This window comes from Ambystoma mexicanum, chromosome 5p, assembly GCF_040938575.1.
Source record: "Ambystoma mexicanum isolate Mex_15411 chromosome 5p, UKY_AmexF1_1, whole genome shotgun sequence".
Classification (NCBI taxonomy): Eukaryota; Metazoa; Chordata; class Amphibia; order Caudata; family Ambystomatidae; genus Ambystoma; species Ambystoma mexicanum.
Window position 1 is genome coordinate 1,114,816,226 of NC_090930.1, and position 13,932 is coordinate 1,114,830,157.

The 13,932-nt window shown below is 47.2% G+C and overlaps 1 protein-coding gene across 5 annotated transcripts in view; it reads left to right on the forward strand.

The window, feature by feature from the left end:
- Positions 1-13,932, forward strand: part of KIF13A (kinesin family member 13A) — a 2,203,773-nt gene that overhangs the window by 622,475 nt on the left and 1,567,366 nt on the right. For all 5 annotated transcript variants that reach the window (XM_069613597.1, XM_069613593.1, XM_069613596.1 and 2 more), the window contains one exon: positions 3,823-3,910. In XM_069613597.1, coding sequence (XP_069469698.1) covers positions 3,823-3,910 — 88 coding nt within the window. The remainder of the gene's footprint in view (positions 1-3,822; positions 3,911-13,932) is intronic.

Here is a 13,932-nt window from a genome sequence, read left to right on the forward strand (position 1 = left end):
GTTGGGGGCCGCCGTTTTCCTCTACACGAATGATCTGACAAAAGGATACTAGCAAGTCACTGTTAATCCAGAGGACAAGGAGAAAACGGCATTATCCACTCCCATTGGTATTTTTTAGTTTAAGGTGTTACCTATTGGTTTGTATGGGGCACCGGCTACCTTTCAAAGGTTAATGGACCAAATCCTCCGTCCCTATGCGTCTTTGTAGCGTACATTGATGCATCCACAGTAGATCCTGGAAAGAGCATTTACACCATCTGTACTTAGATACCAGAGTATTAAGAAAAGCTGGGCTCAAAGCAAACCCAAAGAAATATCACTTGGCATGATCAGCAGTCAAGTATCTTGGATTTTTCGTAGTCAATGAGTTGATTCAACCCCAAACTGAGAAAGTCAAAGCAGTTGAAGAAAGCCTAATACCCGCCTAATACCCAAGACAAGGAGCACAGACCAGTGTGGCGGAGCCAAGGGGCTCACCAGCAAGGAGGCAGAGAAATGTTGAGCGAGCAGGGCATGCCACATGCATGCCATGAACCAAGGGACTATTCTTGGACATTCGGCAAACAGAGAGCAAAGCTTCACCTAGGAAGGAAGGAAGGAAGGAAGGAAGGAAGGAAGGAAGGAAGGAAGGAAGGAAGGAAGGAAGGAAGGAAGGAAGGAAGGAAGGAAGGAAGGAAGGAAGGAAGGAAGGAAGGAAGGAAGGAAGGAAGGAAGGAAGGAAGGAAGGAAGGAAGGAAGGAAGGAAGGAAGGAAGGAAGGAAGGAAGGAAGGAAGGAAGGAAGGAAGGAAGGAAGGAAGGAAGGAAGGAAGGAAGGAAGGAAGGAAGGAAGGAAGGAAGGAAGGAAGGAAGGAAGGAAGGAAGGAAGGAAGGAAGGAAGGAAGGAAGGAAGGAAGGAAGGAAGGAAGGAAGGAAGACATATATGATTGTATGGAATGCAGCTATAGGGGAAACCCAGGGCGAATGTTGAAACAACGTGATATATAAAGTATTGTGGAATTAACAGAGGAACTTCTAGCTACGAAATGAAGAAGTCCTGGCAGGTGAGTAAACCAGGCAGCTACTAGAGTAGGAGGAGCAGGAGCTGTGGAACGCAGCGCAAGATCGAGCTGCCACACAGACTGGGGTGGGGCGGAACCATAAACACTCCGGTATGCCAGGTCTGACAATCGACCTCCTTATCCTCTTCTAACAAATGTGTTTCTTGCAGGAATCCTATATTCACCCATTCTTCCCAGTCTGCTAAGTTCCTTCTGCCTTACGAAGGCGGTTAAGGCCTTAGACATTGCAACTTGTGAACTCTCACAGATTAGTCAGCTTATCCTGCTAACTCTAAAAGGAATAACATTGTCTTTTAACCAGGCACTGTATCTCATTAACACGATTAGTTTACATCACCCTCGTCTCGTTCTAAAATGGCAAACCATGAATAGCATCTTCAGGCGACCCTCCAGCTGTTTCCAAGAACATTAGATATTGCACTGGCTCTATACCTTACCGAGACGCATGCATTTAGGCACAGGCCCGCACAATGCTGCTACCGCTAATTACTTCCTTATACCTCATCAGATATTCAAGGAACAGATCTCCTGTTCTAAGTACATTACTCTGCAAGGGGCTACAACCATGACTATCCTAGACTGTACTTTGCAAAATCTCACACTTGTCTCAACCCCCACTTTAGAGATTCCACTTAATAAAACTAAGTCACATCACATGTTTGTCTCTGTCAGCAGCATTGCAGGACTTCAAAGGCTATAATAATGCATGACATGGCTAATACTCATACTAGCCAACGTAACAGTAAAATGTATATTTTCTTTGGCTAGGTTGAAAGAGGCCAAAAGCTATACATGTGCACAAGAAGATAAGCTGAAACTATATTCACACTCTATATTAATTATAATAACAATGTGAAAAAGACACCAGGAGCTTATTTTGTTGGCTAGGTTGCCATGGCATCACCAGTACATCCATTGGAGTGCAATACATTGCACTCTGCCTCCTGGGATACACATCACCGCACAACAGCCCCACCTCGCCATGCCTAGCTACCAGACCAGTGGCATGCTCTGTATGGCCACAGCATCTGATATTGGCACCAAAAGGAGAAAACTCGAGGGGTGTGACCAGGGTCTCACTGACTCATTCAGTTCATCCTCTGACACCAAATAGCTATTCTGCAGTAGCATGCAGCTCTCACACCATGCATTTGCTTTTCATCATGCTTTCTTCCCTGCAAAGGATCTCATTGTGGTGCGCCCCATGGCACCGTGCCTGATATTGTGGCCACTGCTAAAGGCCAAGAATCACCAAGGCAGAGTGGGAGCCATAGCAGCTGTCCCCTGCTGCCATATGCCATCAGTGCAGATGAGAAGATGTAGCACCAAGCTGCGCTTATGCATTCCACTGCATCCTTTTTTCCCAAAGTTTCTTCAGCCTTGCTGTAGTTGTGAGGAAAATTTACATTGACTTGACCACACGGGGGTGTCGAACCTCCTTTGAATATTGGGTCACATTGTCTTTGGTAACCGCTTGTGAGAATTCACTGTGGCCCTACAGGCAACATACACAATAACTAGGGGAACAAAATGGCCAGGCCGTCAAACCCACAGACCCTGCCAGGTACAGCTCCTGTGACCAAAGGCAGCAGAAAATGCACAGTAGTACACTATATTATCTCTGCCTCTGCATGCCAAAAGAGGGGGATGCAAGGAAGAGAAAGGCATGGAGCTCAAAAAGTCCATATGTACTATGTCTTACACAATGCACATTTGTTCCCAAAATGGCTGACCACCACATACTGTTGGCATGTGCAAGTGTACTTTGCTTTGAAGAGCCCACAACTTGATTATGTATGGCGCTTTATGGGGTTTGTCTCGGTAGGGGAAAGAAGTAGAGATAGGCAGTGTCTTCCGGAAGGGGTCTGGAAGATGGTTTCAGGGCAGTCAGGCAGCGGGATATTGTGAAGTTCCGTTTTCAAATCCCAAATATGGTCCTCGTCTTTTAAATGTGAACACATGTTTAACTTGGGAGAAGATGCAGACATTGCTCCTAGCTGCACATTTTTTATTTGATAGGAAAAAAAACATTTAAGTGCTGTAAGGACCTGCGGTTAAAAATAATGGAGACACGCACGCACTCACACACATCCTCCTGAACGAAAAAAAGAAACAGACCCTTGAATGAACAAAGACACACACCCATCACTGAACAAACAAAGACACACACTCGTCACTAAGTGAACAAAGGCATGCGCAGCACTGAACACTGACGCATGCTGCACCGAACGCATGCACGCACACACACACACACCACCGAACACACGCACGCACACACACACACACCACCGAACGCACACACACACACACACACACCACTGAACATGCACACACATTAGACAGCAGGCTTGCAAGTTGTGTACATTGAGAGAGAACACCAGAATGGAGGCAGATGAAGTAGGAACCTGGAGCATAAGTGGGTGATATGTATACCAAACATGGGATTGAAGTGGTATTGGATACTTCTCTATTATCTTGCAATTGTGTCATAGAGCAAGTTCATGCAAGCGGGTTGCTTGGCTTTTGAAATTGATTAATCCCACAGAGACAAATAGAAGATGTGAAGCTAATGATAGTTTGAGTGGGTTTGTGGTGCTAAACTACGTCTATTTCATGTCCCAATTTCATTCTTACCTATTGTCAGTCACCTATGCATAAAACATAATGAATAGGGTGTTATATAATATATGTATGAAGGGGAAATGGGAACATATTAAGGCAAGTTTTGTTTGACCATCAATTAACTCCAGCCACTTTCAATAGGAATCGACAACCTCTTAAGGTTCGAGAGCACAAGGTATTGGGACCATATGTGGATGGATTGTCTCAGCTGGCGGTGACTAACTTTGAGGTGAGTCTGTCAACACAATTTTGGAATGTACACCTTTATACAGTTTTCTAGCCCTGTTGGAGCTGTTAATCTACAAATGCTGATACTAGTTTTGACACTTCTGCATACATTTACACACTCAAACATGCAGAACAGTATTTGTATAAAAACTATCCAGTGACCTTGTCTGTGCTTTTTCACAGGTTTTGTTGTTTTATTTATGTGAGGAAAGAGGGTAGAGTATGTGAGCCTGGGATTGAGGCAGATGTCTTGCAGTATCACCAACCGCGATTGTGAGGTGTCTTTGAAGCATTTGGTTTTTATGTTTTGTGAAAGTATTACAAAGAAGTATTACGAAAGAAGCCGTTTTTGATGATGGCCACAATAGAGGGGGCTGAGAATTATTTAAAATCCCAACTGCGTCAAACTATTTGTATTAGTAGAGAGTAATCATAGTAGTAGAAATTGACATTTTAACTTGAAATTGAGCAGGGATAAGTTGGGGAGTTTGCAAGGGGTACCTAAATCAGATAATACTTAAAGGGCTTGCATGTACACCTAATCAAAATGGTTAATTTGACATGGCTGGGTGAGAGACCGAATGGGAAGTATGATGTGGTTGAATGCTCGCAGAGGTCTGCAGATGGAGGCGGCCGTCCATGTGGTGTGGCATGTTGCAGCTCTGTACTGTGTTAACTTTATAGCCGCTCCAGCCAAATGCGTTATATTTACTTGCACTTTTACACGCCAAGAGGTTATGCCAAGACCATAAAGTAAGTGCACCGGGGGGTGGTGGGGGCAGTGGAGGGGTCCCAGAAGAAAACACTTGTTTCCTCTGCATGAAAAATGACCCCATCTGCTACGGGCTCCCACAGAAACTGCACAAGAGAGTGGTAGAGTATTATATATGTTTAAGGGCTGTTAATGTGACAATGCATGTTAATGCAACCTTAATGACTCTAATGCTATCCTACTGTTAGACATATTGATTATACAAAGTTCTGTTATCCTTTTTATACTAACATGATCATGGACCTTCGGCTTTGATCCAACCCGTCACTGGGCTTTCTTTACTTGGTAACAGCATATATGAATAGTTCAGGCACACCTGTGGCAATTAACATGATGCACTTAATATGTAAGGTATGAAAGATATATATATTTCTGAGGCTTGTGGAATCTGCTTAGATCACATGCTGTGCATAGGCCGACATCTAGTGGAAGCTGCAGAGTATTACAGTTTGTTTTTCAAAACTCGAAAATGGGCGTCGACACAGGGCGTGCCAGTAATACTGTCCCTAGTGTGACGTCCACTGTACCCAAGATCCCTCACGCGTCTAGGATTCTCAGATAGTTTTTTTCCGCCATACTGGTCGGAAGCATTTCGCGGAGTCCCCTGGCCTTAGCCATACTTTTGCTAAATATTGATTAATTACATCCTTTCCCCATCCCAACGTCGAACTTCGACACTCGACGCGGCTTGGAGAAGAAATCGACCGTCGGCTGCTGCACAACGGATTTGGGCCTCGGAAGGCCTCTGGCCTCGGCCCAGGCCTCGGAAGGCCTCTGGCCTCGGCCCTGCAAGTAGGGAGAGTGGGGGGTTGCACATACTCTACACTCTTGGTATATAGGTACACCTTATACATTTCCTACACTTACCAGCCCGCTGCCTCAAGGTGCGTATGGAGGGTACCCCTTTTCAATTCTGCCCCAAGTGCAATCGCAAATACCCTTGGGTCAACAGGCACGCTACGTGCAATCTCTGCTTGCCGAGGGACCATCCCGAAGCGAACTGCAGAGCGTGTAGTAGGTTTAAACCTAAGACACTTAAGGACCGTTCGACGAAGCGTTGGGCCCACCACGCCATGTAGGCAGCCATTGCAGCGGAGGGCGTCTTCAGCAATGGCAGCGACGCCGTGCTTTCGGACGGCGAGGGCATTACGCTGTCGAAAGACAGCCGAGCGCAGGTCCCCGATCTCGGAAGGTCGTCCGACAGGGCGGCTATGGGGAAGACCCCCGGCGACACAAGCGCTTCACACACCACTCACACAAAACACACGAAGTCCAACTGAGACTCGACGATGTTGAGTTCTCGGAAAGAGGTACAAACAGAATGGTCTGAATCGGTGTCCTCTGGGCGTTCTCGATCGAGATCGCCGCATGACTCCAGGCAATCATCCACTCTTGCCAAGTGTGCCTCGCTCCCTAGGCTAACAGAAGTTCGATCGTCGGAGGACGAAGATGACTTCCACCCCCAGGCTACTCTCCAGGAGTCGGAGCCCGCAGACAAGATCAGCGCGGCCCCACGTTCGAAGGACAGGGACTCTACCCCCGATCCTCGACGCCAGGCGTCGAAAACCTCCGGAACCACAAAAGGACAGGGAAAACACTTTTCCACTCTCGGGGAGGGGGGAAAACAGCAGAAGCAGCAGCCCCTGCACTCTTCCACACCTGTGAAAATACTCCTCTCCTCTCCTAAACAAACAGACAAGACCAGGTCTGCTGATATTTCTAAAACCAGCAAATCTACTCAAGATAAATCTCCTAGACTTTCTGAGAGAGTCATTCCCAGTTTCCAAAAAATGGTCGAGTGATGACATAGATAGGGTCATGTCAAGGATGTCTTCTTTGGCAGATTTTTACGATAAAAATCCAGACCATTTCCTTTCATATAATCCACAAGGGGCTACACCCTCAGGCTCTAATGATCCTATCCCCCCCCCGAGTAAGAAGCCCCGGTTTGAGACACTGATGAGGTCTACAGACCCCTTCGAGGTGCAACCATACTCACAGCCATACTCACTGTATCAAAGAGAGACTTCCTTTGGTGAGGACCAAGACTTTTGCATGATAGAAGAGCAAACCGGGACGGGCTACTATGGGGATGATGAGGACCAAGAAGAGGAAGAGGAAGACCCTGAAACCTACAGAGTAGATTCCCCGGTAGAGAAGGAAGCCCCGGTTACCGACTCCCCTGTCGATAACCAACCCCTCCTGAACGAGGTTCTCGCACGAGCAGCAGAACATTTCCATATTGACACCCACGGTGTCCAGGAAGAGAGGGACTTCGCCGAGAAGTTAGTGGGAGAAAGGAGGCCTGTTGCACAGAACATCCCTATCCTTAAGTCTATTCAGCGAAGAATAGACCCGTCCCTGGTGACCCGAACCTCACCAGAGCAGTCAATCCCAGAGTTGAAAAACTTTTCAGGGTAGCCCAGTCTGACCCTCTCTATATAAGAGGACATCTGAAGCCAGACTCCCTAGTTGTCACTAACACTCGTAAGAGGGCTGGAACACCCTTGTCATCGTCCGAAGCTCCTCCAGACAAGGAGAGCAAAAAACTATATGGTTTCGGCAGGAAGGTAGCCTCAACGTCCGCCTATCAGGCAAGGATTGCAAACTCCACCCTGTTGGCCAGCTACAACTGCCATCAGTGGGAAGAAGTCGCGGCACTCATAGCCTCTGCACCAGAACCCTTAAAGGGCCAGTTAGCATGAATTTCCACAGAGGGTAGAGCCGTGTCTGTTTTTTTAAAAGCAACTTTTGACGCCGCGGACAACGCAGGCAGATTGATAGCAGAAGGTACTGTTATCAAGAGACATGCGTGGTTACGGCAGTCTGATTTTAAGGCAGAAACCCAGGCATCATTGTTGGACAAACCGGTGGAAGCCGATCTGTTGTTTGGTAAGGCGGTCGAGGACGCACTGAAGAATGCCAAGGACGAATATGAGACACTCAAGTCCCTTGGCCAGTTAACCAATAAACCCCCTAACCAGAGAGGGAATAGTAATTTTCCTCGCCCACGCGGCCAAAATTCCCAGAGAGGATCAAACTATTCCCAGGGGCAGGGTACACAGTGGAACAACAGCCAACAGTGTACCCAGGGTTACGGCAGGGGTAATAGGAGGGGACGTGGCAAAGGCAGAGGCAGCGCCAGTAAAGGAGGCGGCACGCCTCCACCAAAGCAGTGACGTTCAGTTCAGGGTCCCTTCTCACGCAACCCTAGTAGGGGGACGCATTTCCAACTTCACCCAGGCTTGGGAAGAGATCACATCAGACAGATGGGTGCCGTCAGCAGTATCCGCAGGGTACTGTATAGAACTACTGCAGCATCCCCGGAACCATCCTCCACGACAAAGAGTACACTCTTTAGAACATCAGAAGATTCTCCTCGAGGAGATCGCCAATCTGCTAGCAAAGGACGCGATAGAACTCGTCCCGGGACACCAGGTAAACAAGGGTATTTATTCAACTTACTTCATTGTGCCAAAAAAAGATTTGACAATGCGCCCAGTATTGGACTTACGGCCTGCCAACAAGTATGTCAAGCCCCAAAAGTTTCGTATGACTACGCTGCAAGAGGTAATCCCCCTCCTAAAAAAGGGGGATTACATGGCAACCTTGGATATGAAAGATGCCTATTTTCATATTTCTATGTTCCCAGCGCACAGTACTTGCGCTTCAAGGTGGACAGTCAGCACTACCAGTTCAAGGTACTGCCCTTCGGGATAGCTTCGGCACCAAGGGTATTCACCAAGGTACTGCCGCTGGCGGCGGCACACCTACGCAGGGAGGAAATCCCGGTGTACCCTTATCTGGACGACTGGCTCATAACGGGGGAAACCCCAGTAATTTGCAGAACAAACATTCAAAGGACTATCGACCTCCTCCACGAGTTAGGTTTCTCAATCAACGAGAAAAAGTCAAGCCTGGTGCCAAGCACCTCCAAACAGTTCATAGGAGCAATCCTAGATGTTCAAGAGGGGTTGACATTTCCTTCAGAGGAAAGAATTCGGAATATACTACTGCAAATTCCGCAATATCAGTCCGGTCACCAAATAACGGTACGCAAAGCAATGCGTTTGCTGGGCATGATGGTGTCCTGTATTTACCTGGTCCCCCACGTGCGCCTGCGCATGCGTCCCATGCAGGAATGGTTGGCGAAACAGTGGTCTCAGACAAGTGGTCAGTGGGACGATCCAGTGGTCGTTTCGCCAACACTAGTACAAAGCCTTCACTGGTGGACAAGAGAGAATTTATCTTGCACAGGGAAAGCCCTTTTACGATCCTGAAGTACAGGCAGTAGTCCCTACCGATGCATGTCTGACGGGGTGGGGAGCTCACCATCTCCACCACACAGCTCAGGGTCTCAGGTCTCCCTCAGTGGCCAAGAACCACATCAACCTGCTAGAGCTTCTGGCAGTATTCAGAGCGCTTCAAGCGTTTGAGCCCCACCTACTAAACCTGTCAGTGCAAATCCGGACGGACAGCACAACAGCCATTCTTCTACCTGAACAAGCAAGGAGGGACTTGTTCGCCAAATCTGTCCAAGCTTGCCCAGAAAATCTGGATATGGGCACTCAGACGGAACATCTTCCTGTCATCACAACATGTTCCAGGGGAGCTCAATTCCCTAGCGGATGCTCTAAGCAGAGACTCCCTCCCAGAGGAACACGAATGGGTTCTACACAGAGAGGTCGTAGAAGATATCTTCTCTCAGTGGGGTTTCCCCACTATAAATTTATTCGCCACAAGCGAAAACAGACAATGCCCAGGATTTGCATCCAGGTTCCCCCAACCAGACTCCCAGGGGAACGCCCTGTGGATGAACTGGTCAGGGATGTTTGCGTACTCTTTTCCACCAACTCCTCTCATCAGGAAGGTGGTCAACAAGATGAACAGAGAGTCGATGATGTTCGTCCTAGTTGCTCCCATGTGGGCAAGACAACCGTGGTTCCCACACCTACGCAGGATGGCGGTGTGCGAGCCCATCAAACTTCCAGCCTGTTACAACCTACTGTCCCAGCACCAAGGTCAAACAGTGCATCAGCAACCCAACTCAATGAACCTGGCAGCATGGCTCCTGAGGTCATAGAGTTTGGACATCTCAATTTACCACAGAGATGTATGGACATCCTAAAGGAATCTAGGAAACCAAACACAAGGCACTGTTACTTTGACAAGTGGAAGAGATTTGTTATCTGGTGCCAGAGTAGACAAATCAACCCAGTTGATTGCACTCCGTCCACTATTGTTACATACATGCTCCATCTGCTAGATGCTGGGTTGGTTTTTAACTCACTGAAAGTACACCTGGCAGCCCTGTCGGCATACACCACTTCCCATAACAAGGTCTCGTGGTGGAAAGTACCAGTAGTTAAAGCCTTCATGGAAGGAGTAAAGAGACTTCACCCTCCTATTTCAAACCCACCACCAGGGTGGGACCTTAATGTGGTGCTATCTAAGCTCATGGGCCCCCCTTTCGAGCCCATGCATAAAAGCAGTCTCAAACACCTGACTTATAAAACAGCCTTCTTAGTAGCTATTACTTCTATAAGAAGGGTCAGTGAAATTCAGGCTCTGTCAGTGCAGGATCCCTTCTTTACTGTCCATAAAGACAAACTGGTTTTACACACACACCCTAGGTTCTCACCTAAGTTTATATCTAAATTCCACATAAACCAGTCCATCGAGCTTCCGGCTTTCTTCCAGGACCCTCAAAGCTCGGCTGAGGTGAAACTAAACACCCTAGATGTGCGTAGGGCAGTCCTCTACTATGAAAATAAAACCAGACCGCTAAGGAAAACAGATCAACTGTTTGTCTCCGTAGCTACAGGCAGAGAGGGGGATCGCGTCTCTAAAGGTGCCATCTCGAAGTGGATTATTAACTGTATCCAGCTGTGTTACTCACGCTCTGAAAAAACTCTGCCTTTCACGCCAAGAACCCACTCTACTAGAGGCATTGGGGCCACTCTGGCTTTCATTGCAAATGTACCCCTTGACACCATTTGCAAAGCAGCTACTTGGAGCTCTATTCACACTTTTACTCAGCATTACTGCATTGACACCCATTCCAAGGCAGATACACAAGTGGGACAAGCGGTTCTAAGACACTTATTTGCTCATGACCCTTCTCACATCCCACCTCCTTCTTCAGGTACTGCTCGCTAAACTATGCACAGCATGTGATCTAAGCAGATTCCACAAGCCTCAGAAGGGATACATTACTCACCGTAATCGTATTTCTGATGCTTGTATCTGCTTGGATTCACATGCGACCCACCCTTCCTCCCCTCTGAGAGAAGGCGCATGGTTGCTTGTAGTCTTATCTTTCTATCTATCTGCTTGGATTATCTGTACTCCCGCTACTCCTCATGCTACCTCATGTCAGAAAAAATACAATCTGAGGATCCTAGACGTGTGAGGGATCTTGGGTACAGTGGACGTCACACTAGGGATAGTATTACTGGCACGCCCTGTGTCGACGGCCATTTTCGAGTTTCGAAAAACTAACTGTAATACTCTGCACCTTCCACTAGATGTCGGCCTATGCACAGCATGTGAATCTAAGCAGATACAAGCATCAGAAATACGATTACGGTGAGTAATGTATCCCATATATATACATCTTCCATTTTTATTGTTTTTCTCATAACACAATACAAGTAAAACATTGACTCCGAAGGAGTCCACCAATCTTAACATTCAAACAACCCTTGGGCCCTGGTTCGGCGACACACAGTAATAACAGTATTACATATCCACGACTTTGAAGCAGTTTGTATAAAGTATGCAGTATACGGTTTACAGCAGCTTAATGAGCATTCTCCCACTTTCCCCAGACCTTATTGGCTTTCTCCGGGCAACCTCTGGCCATATATACTCGCTGTTCCATTGCTATGCATGAGTCCACATCATTAAGCCATTGTGCATGTTCCAGAGTTATGTTAGATCCCTACAGTTTGGCAATGTTAAGTTTAATCAGTGCTGTGGAGGTTGAGAACAGCAATTTATCATAGCGCGACATTGATCCCTCGTCTTCCACACCCAACAGCATTAGTTTAGGATCTCTAGGCACAGTACAACCCAGGACCCGCGATAGTGTATCACAGCATTGATGCCAATATCGTTTTATGTGAGAGCAGTCCCACAGTATGTGGAAGAAGATGCCCTCTTCCTGGTGACAGCATAGGCAATTAGGGTCTGTGATTCTGCCCCAACGATAGAGTGCTACCCTTGGGTAGTATATTGTATTTAATATTTTGAGCTGTATGAGGCGTAGTCTGGATGATATGGCTGTCTCCCTTGGGTACATCAGTATTGTTATCCAGTCTTCCGGCAGGATCGCTCCCACATCCCTTTCCCACTTGGACTTCAAACTCACTAAATCAGGTGTAGCGAAGGGGGTAATGACATTGTACATCACAGAGGTAATTTTGACATCTATTTGTTCTAAAACTAGGTTTCGCTCTATGGGAGTGCAGTTTGCCATGTTACTAAGATCGGGGAGGTGACGTTGTGGTGCATGATTTAACTGAGTATGACGGTACTGCTTCGTATTGAGGAGGTTAAATTTGGCAACCAGGTCGTCGAAGGGTACAAACCTCCCATCCATAATCACATCGCCCACTTTTGTTATCCTTGCTGCTATCCAGCTCTGTCATTTTGGGAGCTTATCCAACACAGATAGGTTCTTGTTTGTACATGATGGTTGCGCTGGGGTGATATTCCCTTCCCAATTAATGTATTTGTGTTTTTCTGCCCATATCGTCAGGTGGGACGACATAGTTCTGGTGATATTAGTGTTAGTTTTCTGGTATAGATACTCCAGTGGGGCTGTTTTCGCGATGCATCTCCATGTAGCATGTCATGTATTACTGCCATTTGGCTTGCCCAACAATATGTCTGCAGGCGTGGTAGCCCAATGCCCCCCTCCCAAATGGACCGCTGCAGGGTATAAAGTGCTAGCCATCGGGCGTCCATTGCCCCACAGGAGCTTCCTAAGGATCCTGTCAATCCTGTGAAATTCACATGTGGGGACATATAGTGGGGCATTTTGAAGGATGTACAAGAATCGTGGCAAGGTCCTCATCTTGAATAATAATTTGGCATTTATATAGCACTACGAACCCTCGGGTATCTGAGCGCTGCTTATTATTACCCACGGTGTGTGGTGCTCATTTATCGACCTCGGAAGGATGAAAGGCTGAGTTTGGCCCCACCGGGATTCGAACCGGCGTTAGCAGGCTCTGCACGGATGTCAAAGCGAGCGCTCTACTCGCTGTGCCACTTGACCAGCTAGCGCTGCTCTCCCTAATAGGGTCATTGGTAGGGCGATCCAATGTTTAACATCTTCTGTAAATCGGTCTATGATTGGGTGTAGATTTCTGGCCACATATTCATTCAGGTCTGTTGTGATTTGCACCCCCAGGTATTGAAAGTGGCTTCTTTCAACACGAAAAGGGCAGTTATGCGGAACAGCATCCTCCACTCATTTGATTGGGAATAATATTGATTTCGATCAGTTTACCCTCAGACCACTGAAAGATTCATATCTTTTCAGCAGTCGCACTACTACTGGACAGGAGATTGCAGGATCAAACAGGTATAGGAGCAGATCGTCTGCGTATAACGAGATCTTGTCCTCCCAATCATCTGTCCATCGAAATCCGTTCCACGTCTGCATGTCCCTTAAAAATATAGCTAGAGGCTCTATTGCCAGTGCAAAGAGCATTGCAGATAGGGGGCAACCCTGTCTCGTCCCTTTGCCTAGTTTAAAGGGTTTAGATGGCCACCCATTCACCCTGGTCTCGGCCTCGGGCGAGTTATATAGAAGTTGTACCCATCCCATAAATTGTTCCCCAAAGCCCATTCGGCGCATTATTTCCCACAGTGCTTCCCAGTAGACCGAATGGAAAGCTTTTTAGAAGTCTATCGCCAACAGTGCCAGGGGACCTTGGAGAGTAAGGATTCTTTCTAGTGCCATGTGTAGCCTATGTATGTTCATGCGTGTGGATCTTTTGGGCATGAAGTCACATTGATCCGGATGTATCAGTGATGTGATGACTTTCTGTAGTCGATTCGCCAGTGCCTTTGCTAAAAATTTTGTTTCGCTGTTTGTTAGTGAGATTGGCCTATACGAACTACATTTATCTGGGGGTTTGTCGGGTTTAGATATCATAATTATGGTGGCTTTCCTCAGGTCTGTGGGTAGTTAGCCTAGTGCCTTCAAGTGTGTATACACACGCAGAAGATGCAGCAGT